This window comes from Haliotis cracherodii, unplaced genomic scaffold, assembly GCF_022045235.1.
Source record: "Haliotis cracherodii isolate W230 unplaced genomic scaffold, xgHalCrac1.p SCAF_8, whole genome shotgun sequence".
NCBI lineage: Eukaryota > Metazoa > Mollusca > Gastropoda > Lepetellida > Haliotidae > Haliotis > Haliotis cracherodii.
Genome location: NW_027266341.1, coordinates 36,868,641 through 36,888,965, shown reverse-complemented (window position 1 = coordinate 36,888,965; position 20,325 = coordinate 36,868,641). Strand labels below are relative to the sequence as shown.

At 41.6% G+C, this 20,325-nt stretch overlaps 1 protein-coding gene across 1 annotated transcript in view; it reads left to right on the top strand.

Moving 5' to 3' along the window:
- Positions 1-8,236, top strand: part of LOC139450968 (uncharacterized) — a 31,199-nt gene extending 22,963 nt beyond the window's left edge. The window contains exons 5-8 of the mRNA XM_071232791.1: positions 2,427-2,579; positions 3,472-3,610; positions 4,713-7,213; positions 7,677-8,236. Coding sequence (XP_071088892.1) covers positions 2,427-2,579; positions 3,472-3,610; positions 4,713-7,213; positions 7,677-7,717 — 2,834 coding nt within the window. The 3' untranslated portion in view covers positions 7,718-8,236. The remainder of the gene's footprint in view (positions 1-2,426; positions 2,580-3,471; positions 3,611-4,712; positions 7,214-7,676) is intronic.
- The last annotated feature ends 12,089 nt before the right edge of the window (positions 8,237-20,325 follow it).

Sequence of the window (20,325 nt, the reverse complement as noted above, 5' to 3'; positions counted from 1 at the left end):
TCTCTGTCACAAGATATCAAGTCCCTTAAGCGCAAGTCACACTGCTCGTACATGGCTCCAGTTACTGGACAACATGGCGGCGACAGTGGATTTGGTCTGGCGGGCGCGCTTGAGAATGAGTCCCATTCAACAAGCACTCCATCGACTTTGGGCGAACTCGGAAGATCTCGAGACTGTGCTCGAGACTCCGTAGTGGCTCATTACACACCTCCAGTGGTGGACCGAGGTCGGGAATCTGTCCCGGGGGCTCCCCCTCGACACTCCCGTTCCGTCTCTCACAGTTCAAACAGACGCGACACTCTCAGGCTGGGGAGGCGTTCTGAATGATCACACTGCCTCGGGACTATGGTCCCAGCAGGAGATCAAACTGCATATCAATGTGCTAGAACTGAGAGCGGTCAGGTTGGTGTTCCAACGCTTCCCGGATCTGCTTCGTGGCCAAGTGGTTCGTCTAGAGATGGACAACCAAACGGCGATGACTTACATCCGGAAGCAGGGGGGAACGGTGTCTCCGTCGCTTCGACGAAAGACGTGGCAGTTCCTACTATAGTGCGACTCTCACGATATCAGGTTGCTACCTGTTTATCTACCAGGGGTGGACAACGTCTGTGCGGACGCTCTGTCTTGCCGGCTCCTCGCTCCTCACGAGTGGAGGCTCGAACCGGGGATATTCGGGATTTTCTCCCTGTTATACAAGCCGTTACAGGTGGATCTGTTTGCGTCAGGGGTAAATCACCAGACACTAACGTTCTGCTCCCTAGTCCCCGGCCCGAGGTCGGTGGCACCGGACGCCTTCCAGCTAGATTGGACGGACAGTTCTGTGGGCATCCCCCCCAGTAACTCTGATTTCCAAGGTCCTGTCTCAGCTAGGCACTCAGCCTGCGCGACTAATTGTGCTCCTGGCACCTCTTTAGTCGGCACAGAGTGGGTTTCCAGTAATACTCAGGTTTCTGGCTCAGCCTCCTGTTATATTACCTTTACGACCGGACCTCCTATCCCAGAACGGGGCCCTCCACCCGAATCCCAGGATTCAATGGGTGGCTTGGCCACTGTCAATCGCCTCCAGAAGAGCGGTATTCCTGCACAAATGTTCAGTACGATAGATAGGCCTGCTATGCGCCCTGGTGTGTCGATAGAGGGAATGCAGATCTTTTTTCTGCAGATCTCGTATCCGTGCTTGAGTTTCTCCAGTCGCGACTAGATGATGGCCTGGCCGCATCAACAGTCCGAGGGTACTCTACAGCTATCGCAGCTTTTCACGTCCCTGTCGACGGGGCACTTCTGGGTACACACCCATGAGTGCAGCGCTTTTTAGCAGGTGTGGACAGGATCCGACCGCCAGTCCGGTGGATCAGTGCCCCTTGGGACTTATCAATCATTCTCGATTGGCTGTCCGGTCCTTCCTTTCGGGATCTGTCGTCTCTCTCTCTTCAGCTGTTGAGCTGGGAGACGGCGTTCCTTGTGGTGGTAATGTCCGGCAGACGGGTAGGCGACATTCGTGTTATGTCAGCCGATCCCGAAATAACTGTCTTCCATGCGGTCGATAAATATCACCGGGACAGAGTCAGTTTTCGACTACCGGACTCTTACCGTCCTAGGGTCGCACACGCTTCCACGTGAACGGCTCCTTTTGAGCTACCTGCTCTTTCACAGCCTTCCTCGTCGGGGACCACTGCAAGACATGCTCATGTCTTGGATGTCCGCACGACTCTCAAGGCCTATATCAGCAGAAATATTGGTGTCCGTAAGGATAACCAACTATTTTGCTGTTACGGCGGTAGGAAGGTTGGCTCACCTGCGAGTAAACAATCTATCTCGAGGTGGATAGTTTCAACCATTTGTACAGCGTATACGCTTACAGGCAGGGACCCCCCTACCAGGTTGAAGGCTTATTAGGTTAGAGCAGTGGCTGCGTCAAAAGCGTACGCCGCGGCTCTGCCCATTGAACAGATCTGCTCCGCGGCTGTTTGGAGCCAGCCGAGCACGATTCATCAAACCTTACCAACTCGACAAACACTCAAGGAGCGTACTCGGTTTGGTCAGTCAGTTCTCCGAACGGGGCAAAGTTCTAATCTCTAGCCGATTGAGCATTCGAGATTTTAGACAGTCCTCCGGTTATACTGCTCAGTAATGGTCCGGATTTTATCTTCTGCGGTCGATAAATATCAGTCCTTACTACTCGATAATACTCGTATTTTGCGCACGCGCTCCTTCGATTCTCAGGGACCCTCTGGCCTAGCTCAGCGCTGGTTATGGTCTCTCATGATCTACGGTTACAACTATGTCATGTAGATTTTCTTGAGCAAGGAAAATGCAATAAGTGCCCCAAGGAGGATTTCATCAGAGAATTCATAACCTCTACAGGTTTGTAAAAATTTAGCTGTAACATATTCACTGACTCACACTCTATCTGTTGACCATGTCAGAGGGTCATCTGGAAGACACACATCAGCGACGTGTCCAGCCAGCCCCGCCCGCCAGACACCTGGAGATGACCCGCATGTCCATGGACAACTTGCTGAGTGAGAGTCGACTGCGAGACTGCTGCACCGAGATCAACAGACAGCAAGGCATACACGGTCAGACAACATACCCAGATCCCATCTTGTAGTGTACAGTCAAACCCAGAATTCAAAGACCTTTCAGCAAGGCATACACGGTCAGACAACATACCCAGATCCCATCTTGTAGTGTACAGTCAAACCCAGTAATCAAAGACCTTACAGCAAGGCATACATGGTCAGACAACATACCCAGATCCCATCTTGTAGTGTACAGTCAAACCCAGTAATCAACGACCTTACAGCAAGTCATACATGGTCAGACAACGTACCCAGATCCCATCTTGTTGTGTACTGTCAAACCCAGTAATCAAAGACCTTACAGCAAGGCATACACGGTCAGACAACATACCCAGATCCCATCTTGTAGTGTACAGTCAAACCCAGTAATCGAAGACCTTACAGCAAGGCATACATGGTCAGACAACATACCCAGATCCCATCTTGTAGTGTACTGTCAAACTCAGTAATCAAATACCATTCCCTGTAAAATGCTTATTAAACTATTCTGTGAAATTGTCTGCATTAACAAGTATAATGATTAATGAATCATGTAGTTATCTCCCTTTGTTAGGGGTGGGTCAATTCATCTGTGAGATTTCTTGTTAGAGTAAGTCCTCAGCAACCTATGCGGGTCATAAAAGGCGACCAAATGGATAGCTTGTCACCGTACCCTGACGGCATGCATCATTGCACATAATACCGGTTAAAAGTGGTCTTCAGCAATCCATGCTTAATAGAGACAACTGATGGGATCGAGTCCGGATTCCGGATTCAATTAGTTATATAGGCTGGGGTCGTATGGCTCAAATATTACTGAGCTTGGTTTTAGTCAGCCAAGACAATAAAAATGCTGAGAATGTCATCCCTGATTCTGTGGTTGACCATGCCCTGATCCTCTTTATGGCAGCAAGCAACAGACTGGATGCAGAGAGGCTGATAGCGGACATCAATGGGTTGAAGTGTGGCAAGACATCTGTCCTTCACGGAGACCTGATTGGGCAGCAGCCCAGGAACATCTCTCACATCAAGAGGACCTTAATGAAAAGGTGATGCATCTCTGTAATGTGCTTATTACTTGTACTTTGTAGTGCTTTGACCCCTGACCATTGACCATAGTGCTTTGGACCTTGGACCACTGACCATTGTGCTTTTGGATCTCAAACCATTGACCATAGTGCTTTGGATCACGGACCATTGACCATAGTGCTTTGGATCCCGGACCATAGTGATGGACCCTGGACCGTTGACCATAGTGCTTTGGATCCCAGACCATTGACCATATTGCTTTGACACCGGACCATTGACCATAGTGCTTTGACCCCTGACCATTGACCATAGTGCTTTGACACCGGACCGTTGACCATAGTGCTCTGACCCTGGACCGTTGACCATAGTGCTTTGACACTGGACCGTTTACCATAGTGCTTTGACCCTGGACCGTTGACCATAGTGCTTTGACCCTGGACCGTTGACCATAGTGCTTTGGACGCCGGAAGAAGTGGTTTCTTTAAAGATTTTAATTTTAACATAAATATTGGCTTCTTTGAAAGAATTATGTTCATTCTCAGCAGCTTTTATATATGTCTCTTTGGCCTTATCACAATGCTTTCCATGTGACAATTACACAAGTAACGCATATTTTGATCTGAGTTCAGTTGCCTTCTCAATAGGGCAGTGTCAGATTGGACAAATTAGCTCCTTCAAAGTAATGCAAAATGCTCTGTGATTAGGGTTTAAAAAAATAATAATTGGTTCTCAAGCAATGATTTTTTTAAATAAAAGTGTGAGCAGGCGGTTGTTTGGTGGTTTTTTTTCTTGGCTTGTTCAAATAGTATGTAACGAAATAAACAGTTGTACACCATCAACCTGGGAAAGGGCCTCCCTACAAAAAAAACAAAGTATTGCCACCATGACCATAACACAAGATGCACAGTAAAGCAGTGCACATGTAAAGGGAAGTGACTGAGTGCTATTTTGGATCGTATAGTTTTTAGGAATGAGGATTTTCTTATTTTTATGGAAATATGAAAACAGCATGCGGCGGACTTTATGATAATGCGGGCAGAGCCTGAGAACCAAGACTATTATTATTTTCGCCTAATATGTGTCACAACATAGTTGTCACACTGACACATTTTGTTTTTGCAGCGAAGCAAACGGAAGGGTTTTGCCTCAAACAACCAATACATTCTTCAAGACTCTTCAAAATATCCTGGAAAATGTTGTCTCCATTGCACAAGAAGATGACGACCATCACAGTCCATCTTCTCCTGGCTCGACGACAGCAGACGGAGCCTGCTCCCAGCCTAGTGCAGGGAATGGGTCAGCCTTTATACAACACCTTACATATGCCATCGAGAAGACTAACGGGGTGTCATCAAGCTTAGAAGAAAAGATGGCCTGTACGTCAAATTTGAAGAAATCACAATCAGACTTAAAGTTACCCTGTTGTGACAGAACATGTGATATAAGTTCTAGGGGAGGTGGAAGAAACAATTGCGGGTCAAACAGAGCTTCAAAGTTAGAAGAGAGTATGTTTTCTGATAAAAATGTTTGTGAAGGTGATGAAATTGAGGCAAGGGATTTGAAGCAGTCTGATGCCACACAGACACAAGCAGGTGTATCATCAGGGAGTGATGCTTACGCAAGAAACATGGCCATCAATGTCAAGCAAAATGATTCAAAGAATGACAACTATGAACACAGTTTCATTGATACAAGAAACAGTGAGGTTGGTGACACAAGAAACCGTGGGATCGATGACACAAGAAATAGTGGGGTCGATGACACAAAAAACGGTGGGATCGATGACACAAGAAACAGTGGGATCGATGACACAAGAAACGGTGGGATCGATGACACAAGAAACAGTGGGGTCGATGACACAAGAAACGGTGGGATCGATGACACAAGAAACGGTGGGATCGATGACACAAGAAACGGTGGGGTCGATGACACAAGAAACAGTGGGGTCGATGACACAAGAAACAGTGGGGTCGATGACACAAGAAACGGTGGGATCGATGACACAAGAAATGGTGTGGTTGATGACACAAGAAACAGTGTGATCAATGACACAAGGAACTGTCTTGTCGATGACACAAGAAACGGTTTGGTCGATGATACAAGAAACTGTATGGTCGATGATGCAAGGAACCGTGTGATGAGGAGAGCTCTTGGTGACGCAGCAATGATGGGCCATGCATCAGAGCCTGAGCCTGAGGAACAGACAAACTGTAAACACTGTAATCTAAGTGATATAATGAGAGGATCAAACAATGAAGAATCAAACAGTAGTGACAATTCTGACAGCAAAAGGTGTCGATGGTTCTTAAAACATTCAGGATTTGAGAAAGGACAATGTGTGAATACTGACACCTCTTCTTCAAATCAGGATGACTCAGAAAATGACTCTCCTACCTCTAAATTCAAACAAAAAGTTCAAATAACTGCAACTAAGAAAGTCTGTGTTGAACAAAGGAAACCTTCAGAGTTGAAATTGAGTTCTGATAGCTGTGAAAAACGTATACTCAAGAACGATGTCAGCTGTGACGTATTGACATCAATGTTAAAGAACATTCTTCACATTCCAACCAACGGTGGCAACCAAACAAAAGCTTTAAAAGATACTCATGTCAGTGCCTTTCATTTTGATCCAGAATTAAACCAGGCTTCTTATTGTAGTCCTCCAGCAAGTCATAGATCACCAGCAGCATTTAGAAACTCACCCACTCCTGTACGTAATGCGACAAATACCTCTGGTTCAACTTCACCTGATCATTTCCCAGCTGGACCACATGTTACAAATGGATACCTGCCTCCTATGGGCAGGGGCCTGTCATCAATTCTTGACAAGCTCAAATCAAAGGAGAGAAGACCAGGGCCTTTTTTGTCAGAAAATGAAAAACCTTCTCGTCATGTTGACGGTACAGAGCATGTTGATCGCTTTCCTGTTGAGTGTTCTCATGTGGACCATCCTCATGTTGATTGTCCTCATGTTGATCGTCCTCATGCTGATTGTCCTCATGTTGATCGTCCTCATGTTGATCATCCTCATGCTGATTGTCCTCATGTTGTCTGTGCTAGAGGTGTTTTTCCAACCAATTCTAATGACAAAATTTTGACATCCAACTGTATTGAGTTTATCAGAGATGAAACATTTCATGGTACTGTAAGACAGAGAAATGCTCGACCTAAGGCTCTACCACAGAGTTGGCATGGCTCCTCAACACATGGTGAATCTCTTTCCAAAGCAGAGATAAGGTTTCGGCCTCTTAGAGAAAGCATCAGAACCCCTCCCCAAGCCAGATCATGTGCAGAAAGGACTCAACCCAAGCCAAATGAATTACCATCTTTGTTATCAAGTCGGTATCAGTCTTCTGATAAAACATGTGGTACAAGACTTAATGCTCAACCCAAGATGGCTGCAACGAGCATGCTTGAAGGTCGCATTAAGTCAGCTTCTTCTGAGTCGGAGTCGGATGTCATTGCTGCCGATTCTGGAGTAGAGTCTGATTCCTACCAGAGAATCATGTCAGTCAGAAAAAGTCAAGAGAGAGACAGTTCTAGGTCAGCCCATGGGGTGTCTGTGTCGGAAGGAAGTCAAAGATCAAAGGATCCTGACCAGTTGCAGTTGTATATCAAACAAGGTAGGGGTCAGCGCGTGTCAACAGGACTAGGTGTGTAATGATTTCATGCATCGTGATCACAACAGAATTGTAATGTGAGGTCATGTATTGATATAAAATAGTACAATTATATATCATACATGACATGCATATTCATACAAACAAAACAGGTGATTCACTCACTCTGACGGAATCATTGTCAGAGTTACTTCCCTTGGATGACTGCTAACTGCACATTATTTTTCAGTATCCCGGTCTCATTAGTTGTGTGATCTTTCTCAACAATATCAGCTCTCCTGCTGAAGAGCTGATTTCGCTCTAACTTATATCTAATAATCGTCTGATCTCATTTATATTTCATTTAAATTAAACTTCTATGGACAGTGTATTTAAACTCCAAGAAATATTCCATCTTAAATATCTAAAAATGTTGTAGATTGTTGTAAATATGTTAAATTGTTCAACTTGTGTATAATTGTTTCAGTTGTTGGCCGGGGCAGAGGACTACTAGGGAGGTTCGAGTGAGGGAACAAATCGGGACTACCATTCATCATGAATCATTAAACATTATGACGCCAGTGGAAATCTGTCGCTTGTGTTACAAATGTTATTATGTCAACATGGCAGCATTACATAAATGTGTATTTATCATGGCATGTGTGTGTCCAAATCAAGAGTTCTCAGAGGGGTTAGTTAAGTGAAATATCGAACAATTTTTTAAAGATACTGCCAGTAAATTATATTAGTTTCTTTTACCTCACTACAGTCCGTGTCATATATGAATGTTTTGGGTTTTTTACAACCAGTCGCTATCCAAGACAGCAATCTACACTGTTGTCGATAAGCTTTAGTGTAAGCATACAATGTGTATTAATATCCATTTTGTTCAAGCATCAGAATCAAACAGCTGAAATATTTCCAGAATTTGTTTTTCTGGCCATTGTATTTTCTCGAGATGGTTGAGACACAAGAATCTCACATAGCCAGGTTTCAAGTACATATCAGTGTACTTAGTACATCCATGTTTTTGTATATTTTGTTACATTTTCTTCACAGATTTTATTTGTTTTGTAGAAATATTTAGTTTCATATCATTAATCATTATTAGTGTATGTTTTAGTTCATATAATTAGTTACAATTACTGTATGTTATAGTATCATATAATTAGTTGCTATGAGGCCATACCGATTTTGATATCGAAAAAAATTAAATGTGATGACACAAAGTAATATTATTTTGAGCATAAAAATCAATGCCTAGCATACATTAAATACAATTAAAACTGTAAATCATGTCCAGAAATGTTTTATCACAAATTTTTTATTTTGATTCACCAAGTTTGGTATCTCCTGTTCATTCAGCTGAAGTGAGACGTTATAGTTTTTGATTGGTCACTATATATACCAGTCGCTATATATACCAAACAAAGAAAGGTAAGGTTCATGAATATTTTGGGGGGTATTTTTATGAAAATTTGTGCTCAGTCTTCACTACAAAAAAAATGTGCCCCCAAATATTCGTGATCCATAATTTTGACCAATTTGACCTCATAAATTTGTACTACAAACATTTTTTCATATATTTTTTTATAAACTAACTACCGGTCTGAATACTGCAACAGTAAATCATTAAAAACAAAAATGGAAAATCAATTTGAACTTTATGTAAAACATCCAGTTGTACCTCAAGACATTTCAAGGGGCGGTCAGGTAGCCTACAATGTGTATGAATATCCATTTTGTTCAAGCATCAGAATCAAACAGCTGAAATATTTCCAGAATTTGTTTTTCCGGCCATTGTATTTTCTCGAGATGGTTGAGACACAAGAATCTCACATAGCCAGGTTTCAAGTACATATCAGTGTACTTAGTACATGCATGTTTTTGTTTATTTTGACAATTTTGTTACATTTTCTTCACAGATTTTATTTGTTTTGTAGAAATATTTAGTTTCATATCATTAATCATTATTAGTGTATGTTTTAGTTCATATAATTAGTTACAATTACTGTATGTTATAGTATCATATAATTAGTTGCTATGAGGCCATACCGATTTTGATATCGAAAAAAATTAAATGTGATGACACAAAGTAATATTATTTTGAGCATAAAAATCAATGCCTTGCATACATTAAATACAATTAAAACTGTAAATCATGTCCAGAAAAGTTATATCACAAATTTTTTATTTTGCTTCACCAACTTTGGTATCTCCTGTTCATTCAGCTGAAGTGAGACGTTATAGTTTTTGATTGGTCACTATATATACCAGTCGCTATATATACCAAACAAAGAAAGGTAAGGTTCATGAATATTTTGGGGGGTATTTTTATGAAAATTTGTGCTCAGTCTTCACTACAAAAAAAATGTGCGCCCAAATATTCGTGATCCATATTTTTGACCAATTTGACCTCATAAATTTGTACTACAAACATTTTTTCATATTTTTTTTTATAAACTAACTACCGGTCTGAATACTGCAACAGTAAATCATTAAAAACAAAAATGGAAAATCAATTTGAACTTTATGTAAAACATCCAGTTGTACCTCAAGACATTTCAAGGGGCGGTCAGGTAGCCTGGTGGTTAAAGCAGTTGCTCGTCACGCCGAAGACCCAGATTCGATTCCCAACATGGGTACAATGTGTGAAGCCCATTTCTGGTGTCCTCCGCCGTGATATTGATGGAATATTGCTAAACGCGGCGTAAAACCATACTCACTCACTCACTCACTCAAGACATTTCATCCCCATCTTCGGATATTTACTACATGACTATGTTACAACAAGATGTCGTGATTGTTGGACCAGTTGTTATGTTTTTTACAATATTTAATCATGTTTTAGTCTGTTTTCAGTCGTACAAATGGGTATCTCATACCTCTAGTGGCACGTTTAAAGGAAGCCAGAAGCTGGAATGTAAACAATAAACTTGATTCCGTCCGGTTGCGCACGCAACTTATCGTGTGTCAACAGTTGTTGTTCTAATACAGTAATAATAATATGTCTTACGTGTAGACTCCTGGAATGTAATCCTTGGTAATCCATTGTTTGTGTTCAACACGTGTTTCACTGTTTGACTTGATTATACACATGGCAACATGTAGATCCTACAAGTATTGTCCTTCCTGCATCATTAAGGACTGATTTTCAACGTGTTCGTGGGATAAACGTTGTTAAGAATAAACTTTAATTGGTAGCTTCGTGCGTTGGCGAGGCGGGCTACTGACCAGCGCTACAAGCAGAGTAGGTCATCGGGTGGATCGCTGGACTCTGCAGCCTCTACATCTGGCCCTGGGGGTGGCGCGTCGGCCACACCCAAGAAATCAGTTGATAACGTCCCGCCCCAGTCAACTTATGTTTTCGAGAAGACACGTGACCGTTCGCCTACTGATGATACTACCCGCACGACTGATCTTCGTCAATCGGTTGATCGAGAGCGTCACTCAGCCACCCCCGTTACGACGGCACCGGCTCGTGACGAGGACCATGAGGGGACTACGGTCCCCAGTCGATAGGTCGACAGTGAACACGGATCCCACTCTACAAGTCGTTCCCGCCCCGGGACGAGTGCCTCGTCGAGAGAGAACGACACGAGGACGTTCGTCGCCTTCGATGTCGTCCGGAGTTCGATTCGGACGATAACTACGATGGGGATCGTAGTACTTCTACAGTTAGAGATCGTAGCCCTCGTCCCCACGGGGACGTGCGACGCTCTCAAGGGAGTTTTTGGGAGATCAGCGTCGTCGAGATAATGATCGATCATCACCCTTCATCATTTTCATATCGACCTGGCTTTGATAGGCCAGATCACGGCGGCGGTACTCGCCTTGACGGCGTCGACCGAGAAGAGTTTGACTACGTCGGAGGTCCATGGACCATCGACCAGTACACCAGTACCTTTATCTACATCTACACAATCGACGTCGACGATGGATTGTGACGACAGCCTGGCTATGGCTTGGCTATCTCACTTTTCTGCCTGAGTTATCAAAAGATGATGACAAACCGACGTGTGCTGGCTTTAAGGTTGGAGATACGCCGCAGTCTCTTCAGTCTTCTCCTCCCGATGTCTTCAGAGCGATGGCTCAAGATATGGACCAGAACTTGCCTCTGCTCTGCCGGGGCAGAGTTTCAGCAAACCACCTGGTCGATCGCGTTACCCGATCTATGGCATTCGTTTTCGTCACCCATGAGTAGGGACTTGGATTGGGGGCTACTCTTCAAGAAACCAGGGCCCTCCAAGATTCTTGTAGTAGACAGGCATTGGGGATCCATGGACACTCTGTTCGTCACCAGCTACAACCGCTTGCTTTGCTGTCGACAGCGAGCCAGCGGGGGAGGTAGTGAGTAAGGGTGAAACGATACACCGATATTCCGATGCATCGCGATACTTGACCCACGATACGATATACGATACACGTGGGCCCATTTATCGATACGCCACGATACGGAACTCAAATCTCAAGTAAAGCGTTTCCTCGCTATTGTGCCTTTCAATAAACCGCTAAATTGGTTATAGCGCGCGGTAACGCATGGCTCCCCAAAACGTACTTACATTTTTAATAAGCTCAGGTTTTACACCGACATGTTTTTCCCCATCTCAAAAAACATTATCAGCTGATCCCCGCAAGCACATAACACCGGAAATACCTGTCAGCAAATCCGAACTGAAGTACGCAATTAAATACCATTACTATCTTGTTACTAAAACGTGTTCATTATATATCTGGACTTGTGTTTGTAATATATTTTATTAATTTTATTCAAAATTTCATTTAATATTTTTTTCATTAAGTTATGTGAAATCGTGTGTGAAGAGATACTGCAACCACGGTCAGATTACCGCTTTTGACGTATTGAAACGAACTTTAGTTGCTAGAGAATGGATACATATATTAAAAATGCCATACTTTGACTCCTTAAAAGTCATGTGTGTGGCAATTTGGCGAATATATGTCAACATAAGGTTTTCGCAATCGAAATACATGTAGCACGGGAAGTCCCTAGGGTGACTGATCAAATTGTTCCATACGTAAAAATATCCTGCAACAGCAATCACCAGTACCAAAATGCTACACTTGTGGTTCTTATAATTTGAAATATATATATATATATATATAGTAAAAGCTGCAACTAAGGTAACACGATATTGGAATATATTATTCCTGATAAAATTCTTTGAAGTTGTATCACCGGTGGAGTACATTAATTATTTTCTGGTGTTTGAACTTTGAATTGTTTTTAAGGAAAGTTAGAGAAAGTTCCAACTTCAGTAGTCTTGTTATTATAAAATAATTTTGACTGTTCCAAAATCATGAAAGGTTCAATCTTGACATGCTTTAAGTCTTGTTTTATTTATTATTGCGTATCGAGATACGTATCGTATCGTGACCAGAATATCGAGATGCGTATCGTATCGTGACCTTCCTGTATCGTTGCAGCCCTAGTAGTGAGGTCCCTTCCCCCGCCGTCACCGTCGTTAGAGTCTACTACCTTTAGACGAGCTACCGGTAGGGGGAAGACTTCATCACACGGATCATGAAGACGGTCGTAGAATGGCTCCATCGGCAGGCGATCAGGGTCGCCTTCTACCTAGACGAGCCGTCTCCTACGGAATTGCAGAAAATTCTACGTGCCTTCATGGTTGAAGATGAGTCACATTAATTCCGACTGCCGGCCTGGGACCTCTATATCGTTCTGCGCTACATGTCTAGTTAGACTTACGAGCCTCTCGATCAGGTCGCGTTCCACAGAAAAGAAGTACTGTTCGTATTTTTTTGTTACCTTGTATACTGCGAGTTGCTCTGTAACTAAATTATGCGCCGACCACACTTCGATCGCAATTCAACTGACGTGTGCAGTTGTCCTGTCGCATCGATAATTAGTTGTGGGTCGAAGAGCATTCAACATGCTGTTTTAGTTACCTTGTATACTGCGAGTTGTTCTGTGACTAAACTATACGTCGACCACTTCGATAGCAGTTCAACTGACGTGTGCTGTTGTCCTGTCTTATCGATAATTAGTTGTGTGTCGAAGAGCATTAAACATGCTGTTTTAGTTACCTTGAATACGACGAGTCGTTCTGAAACTAAATTATATGCCGTCCACACTTCGAGCGCAATTCAACTGTCGTGTGTAGTTGTCCTGTCGCACCGATAGTTACTTATGGGTCGAAGAGCATTAAACATGCTAATTTAGTTACCTTGTATACTGCGAGTTAAACTATACGTCGACCACTTCGATCGCAGTTCAACTGACGCGTGCAGTTGTCCTGTCGCATCGATAATTAGTTGTGTGTCGATGAGCACTAACCATGCTGTGCGTTCTTGATAAACAATTTGTCTCGTCCGTGCATCTGGTCGAATGCTCTATTGTCACTACAGGGGTGAGGAACTTGGTTCGACGAGAAAGAGGTCACTTCCTGATTACTTTCCCGACCCTCCTTCCAGTGTTCCGTCGAATTCTACCCATTTGTACGACTGAAAAAAGACTAAAACATGGGTTTTTCAGATTAAAAACGATGTTTTATTGGTCTGTTTTCAGTCGTACGTTCCCACCCAGCCATCCCCACTGGGAAGTAATCCAATCCAGTCCTGCTTGATGGCATATTCTTCGAGATTTGTGACATGTCATAGGGAGGTGCGTGCGCAACCGGACGGAAACAAGTTTATTGTTTACATTCCAGCTTCTGGCTTCCTTTTAACGTGCGACTAGAGGTATGAGATACCCATTTGTACGACTGAAAATAGACCAATAAAACATCGTTTTTAATATGAAAAGCCCATATTTAATATTTAGGCCAATTTGTAATAAGTAATTTAAGGTCCAAGATTTTATGGGATGTTTTCGATTACCTTTCAAGTTTAGTATATTTGTATCACTTACTTATACAAAACAACATGGAAAACGTAAGAAACATGTTAACTTCATTAACATAACAAATGTTGACTTATAAAAATTTATAAGTCAACGTCGGCAGGTGCTAGAATGTAACAAGGTAATACTGCAGCAACTCAGTAAGCCAATGCTTAAGTTTCTGAACTTGAAGAATTTGATGCCAAACATGCATTCCACAACAAGATGATGGATAGGGAAGACAAAATTCTGCGATGTCTCATTCTATATCATCTCAGCTAAAGAAAGAACAAATGAAAGTAGTACCGGCAACCAATGAAACAACAAGTTATTTATAGAAATAATTGTTGCCCGGAGCATTACAGAATATTTTATACCTTTTATCTGGCTACCCTTGTGGGTATGAAATACTTCACATATAATTGCATAATAGGCAGCTATGTGAATTTTAAAGAGGTTGCATACAAAAAACAAAATAATTCAAGAAATGGGTATATTTGGTATCATTTTGTAGGAAAATATGTCCTGAATCAAATTACGCAATAAAAAAACCAAGTCACCACAGCATTTTTTTAATAAGTGGCGCCATCTAGAGGCACCAGATGATAAAATCATTTTGCCAATAAAATGGTCATTTTAAAGTTTTATTATTAAATGAGTGTTTTTAAATAGACATATTACAGTATTGATATGACACAAAACAGAAAAATAAAAATTCAAGTCAAAACATTTTTAATTTCACACATCATTTGACTTTTAAAAAATCACATTTTCCAAAAAAATTGATTTATCAGTCAAAAAAGCATTTGACAAAATCGAGATATTTTCAAAACTGGCTTATTTCTAATGTTTATTCATTGTAAAATAAAATTATAAAATAAAAACGTGTTACCAGAGGATGTTCAAATTATTTTCAATCAACACGGCATACCCCTAAAATAATGAATAATGGTAGGTAACTCCTGCCTAAATTTACATTTCTATGAGTTCAAGTACAATAAGCCGAGAGTCAAAGGGACGTAACCGCATTACAAATACTCGCTGTTACATGCGCATCCTGTATGCGCATGAACAATTGTATCCAACGTCTTTAAGGTTTGTTTGAAATTTACCACCATTGCCTTCAAGTACTGTTGCTTTATTACCAAAGTTGGTGTGTAACAGATTCCCATCTCTGATTTTGTCTTTAGAAAGGATACTGTTCTGGGCCCACTTGCACAAAGCGATCTTAGCGCTAAGATGATCGTAACTCCCATACTTTAACATAGGCTTACAGTAGTTGTAGTTCTAAGATCGCTTTGTGCAAGTGGGCCCTGGTCCTTGTTCCACAAAACGATCATAGCACTCCTCCCATACTTAAGCATAAGCTTACCATCGTCGTAGGGCTAAGATCACTTTGTGGAAGGGAGCCTCGTTCCTCAAATCTATATTAGCGCTTAGGTGATTATACATTAACATAGGCTTTCGATATCGTAGCATTAAGATCACTCTGAGGAACGGGGCCCTGGGCAGCAATCTTAGCGCCGAGGTGGTCGTAACTCCTTTACTTTGACGTAGGCTACGGTCATCATAGGGCAAAGCCCGTTTTGTGGAACTGGGCCCTGGTTGTATTGTTGATAGTGTCAAAGGCAATTCCGCTTGTACAATCTTGAGACTTGGGAGATTGCAGAGTTCATTTATGGTTCTGGAAACATGAACCCCCATTGGTGACTCTCGGGCAAACTCTGGCACCAGTACTCATGTTTGTCTAAAGAGGATCAGGTGGTTCAAAATCTGTGACTGTGTGTCAATATGCAGCCCCAGGGGGTGTTGTTTTTTTTTAGATCCTGTACCACACCAGCTCACGATGACAGTCTTACTGTACATGTGAAGCACTTTCAGCAGTTACTGTTTCGACATGATATGGGAATATGATTGTATTAGATAATAAATGCTCAGATAAGCATTTTGCCATGAATAAAACATGCAAAGGTCTGCTTCTGTTTTTGCAAGGTAGCATTTTCTAGTCATACTTACAAATATATAAAGTAAAATATTTTATGTAAGTTGTGTATGTATTAGAACATTTATATATTAACAGCCAAAAGTTATTAAACACATCAATGTTTTAACAAGCCTTCATTGTGTTGTGTTACATGTTATTTCCACTGGAGCGTTGACCGAGTTTCTGCCACTGTTACCTGATGAAAGCTGGTTTCATCAGCAGTGTGAGGATCTACATTAAATAGCAATGCACTCACGAATGTCCAGTAATTGTCACAGTTGAATATCTTGAATAAGGCACATGCACATTCTTGAATCCCGGAAACACTTTGCAAGCCAGCAGGAACTTGGTGTTTTCAGATAAGTATCCCGTCCTCACAGGCCAAGTAGATACTAATAATGAATACAACCGAATGTTGATATTTTCACTACCTTACTGTCCCCTCTCTGTCGTATATACAGATAAGTATCCCGTCCTCACAGGGCAAGTAGATACGAATATTAAATACAACTGAATGTGGATATTTTCACCACCTTACACCTCTCTCTGTCGTATATACAGATTAGGATCCCTTCCTCACAGGCTAAGTAGATACTAATAATGAATACAACTGAATGTGGATATTTTCACTACCTTACTGTCCCCTCTCTGTCGTATATACTGTAACTCTGGAAATTAATGTGTCTCTAAATTAATATGACTGCTGACACCTAGCCAAAATGGGACTCGATATCAATGCGACTGCCCCCACCCCATTACCAGTAGAATAATACGTATCCTTACCTTAATCCAATCAAACAGCAAATAGCACCGCTTATTAGCACTGACTAAAAACAATAAACAAGCTTGACACGAGCGGGTAGCACTCTTGATCCCAGCAGTGATAACTCACTGGATGCCCATTGTGTAATTCCTATTGTTTGTATGACATTGATATATACTTGTTACAACTGCTGCTCAATAAACCTATTTGTGTTATTATTCAAGTTGGTATTTCCCCTATCTAAAGTGTGCAGTGAGGCGGTCTTATTTTTGATAGTCATTTTGGAGACATAAATGCGAAGTTGTTTAATGCGAGGAAAGACCACTCGCATTTTTCGCATTTAATTCACGCTCGCTGTAATTTCAAGACATACAGTATACAAGTCAGATCGTGGAAGGAGGCCTTGAATCACACTTGTGTTGATCTTATGTAGGTAGGGCCAGCCTCCTAGAAACTGTCACCTCCAAAAACTTCTCAAATGATCAAGTCTCTTAAGTTCATCATTGACTGTAAACAAATAAGGAAGGTCACTCTAATTTATAAGCTGCTGTGAGCGTACACTAACCAACAACCATGTTTGTCATGTGGTGACCAGGCTTGAATTTTCAGATTTCGGTAATTTGGTTGATGGCATCACATCCATCACTGGTCCAGATTTGAATACTTACAAGCCACCATCACATAGCTGGAATACTGCTGAGTACCAGACTTTCAGGCATAGTGACACACAAACATATGCCATGCCCAAGTGGCAAGTTAGGAGCTAACAGTGGACAGGTGCTTCGATTCATCCCACACAGCTCCTTAGAATAGACACAGCTTGACAAACTACATTACCTTGACATACCCCTACCGGGATTCTGCTTTAGAAGAGAGCCCATGCAACCAATGCTGGTCCTAAGAGGCAATTCAATGGATTGGTGAATAATTCACTGCATGTCATTGTACCTCATTGAGATGGGCATGGGTTAAAGTTTATTTATCAACCTTTCAGGCCCAATATTCGATAATTTAAAGGCTCCTTTCATCCAATATTGCTGAGTGCGGAATAAAACAAACACAAACATTGACAAACAAACCTCACTAGCCTCATCTTCCCAAGGCAAGGAACTTAATATTAACTGACTGTAAAAGTCCAGTTTCCACCCTTGCTGAACTGGGCTGGAATTATTGAGTTACATTTTGGCCGGACTACCGGTAACTATGCTTAGTCCAATGAAACACATGCAACAAACTAGACATCTAGTTCATAAACAACATTTCAACATAAGATTTCAACATACAGATGTCGACCGACTGCAGGTTTTGCAAAGCATGTATTCTGTCAACTGGGTGTCAACAGATATTTTGCAAATCTTTTCAAGCTTTTAATCAAGGTGGTCAAATTATTTGATGAGTTTACGAGGGAAGATCCGTATTATCAAGCAGATCGGCTTGACTGGGCACTGCCATTCTGTTTGAAGCAAATGCAAGTGAAGTGAGAGGTGGAATCTGATTGGTAAATAGAATGGACATACAAGGGACATAACGACCACTAGTGGCGGTAGGATCAAGCACGGACGTACATACATATATACGTCTTTGGATCAAGCCACAAAATTCCGGCGTAGTTCAGCAAGGGTGGAAACTGGACGTTTGTAGTCAGTTAAACCCCTTGCCTTGGGAAGATGCCCTAGCCTGCATGGGCGGATACATTTTCTTTGAAAAGGGGGTGTGCACAATTAAGATCTATTTATTGTCTTTGGTGGTAATTTATTAAGAAATAAAGATTTCCCATGGCCTGTATACAAAACATACTACTTTTGTGAGAAATTATTTATTCTTTGCTTTTAATACACCATGGTCGTCCTGTGAAAAGGGGATTATGCAGAGTTTCGAATCTAATTGAGAACATCATCACCACAAAGCTGCCTCAAGGAGAGGTTGGTGCTCTTGATTATAAAACAACACATAGTCTGGACCTGAGATGTATACCTTGCTGTAAAATCAACAGCATAGAATTTATAGTAAAATATGAAATATACACAAAACACTGTAAGATTTGAAGTGTGTCAGTAAATAGATATGTTATTTATTGTATCATTAAGAATTGATTCATTAATTCATAATAAACCGTTTCATCCCTGCCTGCAAAACAACTAAAAACACTTCACATCACATGGTCCCCGAGTACCTACAGATAAAGACAATGTGTGTCCCTCCTTTTCTTCCTTGCTGAAATACCATGTACTTCATCCTACCAAACATTCATGCTTCATTTGGTGAATCCCATCCATCAATAGTTACTGTACCGGTATATATAGATCCCTTGAACAAAATACATCAATAATAAAGTTCCTCCCACCTCACTTTTTCAGCTCCCCCGACTGAAAGTCAAATGAAGTCATGTGGCGTCGTGTTTTCTGTTTTTCAGTTGTTTGTTTGTCCGTTGTAAACTTTTACATTGTCACCATCTGAAACTACAAGGCCCGAAACTATGATGTCTCCAAACAATTTCAATCTGACCTGACCTACAAAGTCTTGTGGCTTGAAAATCTAATATCTAATACATTGTGGGTTAACTTTGACAACAGGCTAATTCCCAACACTACATAGCAGCAGGGCTGCTGTTTTCCCAGGCGTAAGACAATTATGAACATGTCCAAAACAGGAAATGATAAACTGTTCTCACTGTAAATATTAAAAATAATACAAACATGCATTCTGAAAACACATAATATTATCTATAACAACTTAAATAATGTTTATATGTCAAGGACAGGGTGCCGTTGTACAAAGGGATCTTAGCGCAGAGTGATCCTAACACCCATACCTTAACATAAACTTATGTTGCAGCGCTAAGGTTGTGCAATGGCACACTGAGCAATAGATTTCTTGTTTTATACATTATCTTCTTCAATATGCCGTATTACAGGAGGCAAAATAAAAAACTAAAAATGGTTTTCAGGATAGTGTGAGTTGAATTTACTGAAATGAATTCTTGAAATCAAAGTTATCAAAAATGATATGTGATATAAGCATATGTTCATTCAAACAGGATTATTATTTAGTTAGAGAAGGTTCATTCACAAAACAGATAGTCTTCGTTGTCTAGTTGATAAAGCATCTGTCCGGAGAGTGGGAGGTGAGTGGTTCAATCCCCTGGCCGCATCCTACCAAAAGATCTTGAAAGATGTTACTTGTTTTTACCCTGTCTAGCCTTACGGTAGTAATGATCGGGGTATCCATGGTCTCTCAATGGACTTGCACTATAAAACCAGCATTAGTCCAGACGAGCACAAGCAGGCACACACACATTGCCATACAAGTGAACAACGCCATTTCACCTTCCCTCACCTCAACAAATAACGGTGCCGTTGTACAAAACAACCTTAGCACTAAGACTGTTGAAAGTCTATGTTAAGGTATGGTAGTTACGATCACCTTAGCGCTAAGATCACTTTGTACAACAGCACCCCGAAATGCAATTGGGCCACCTTAAAATGTTTGTATTTTGGTTATAAACATAATGTCCTTGGCCACAAGCG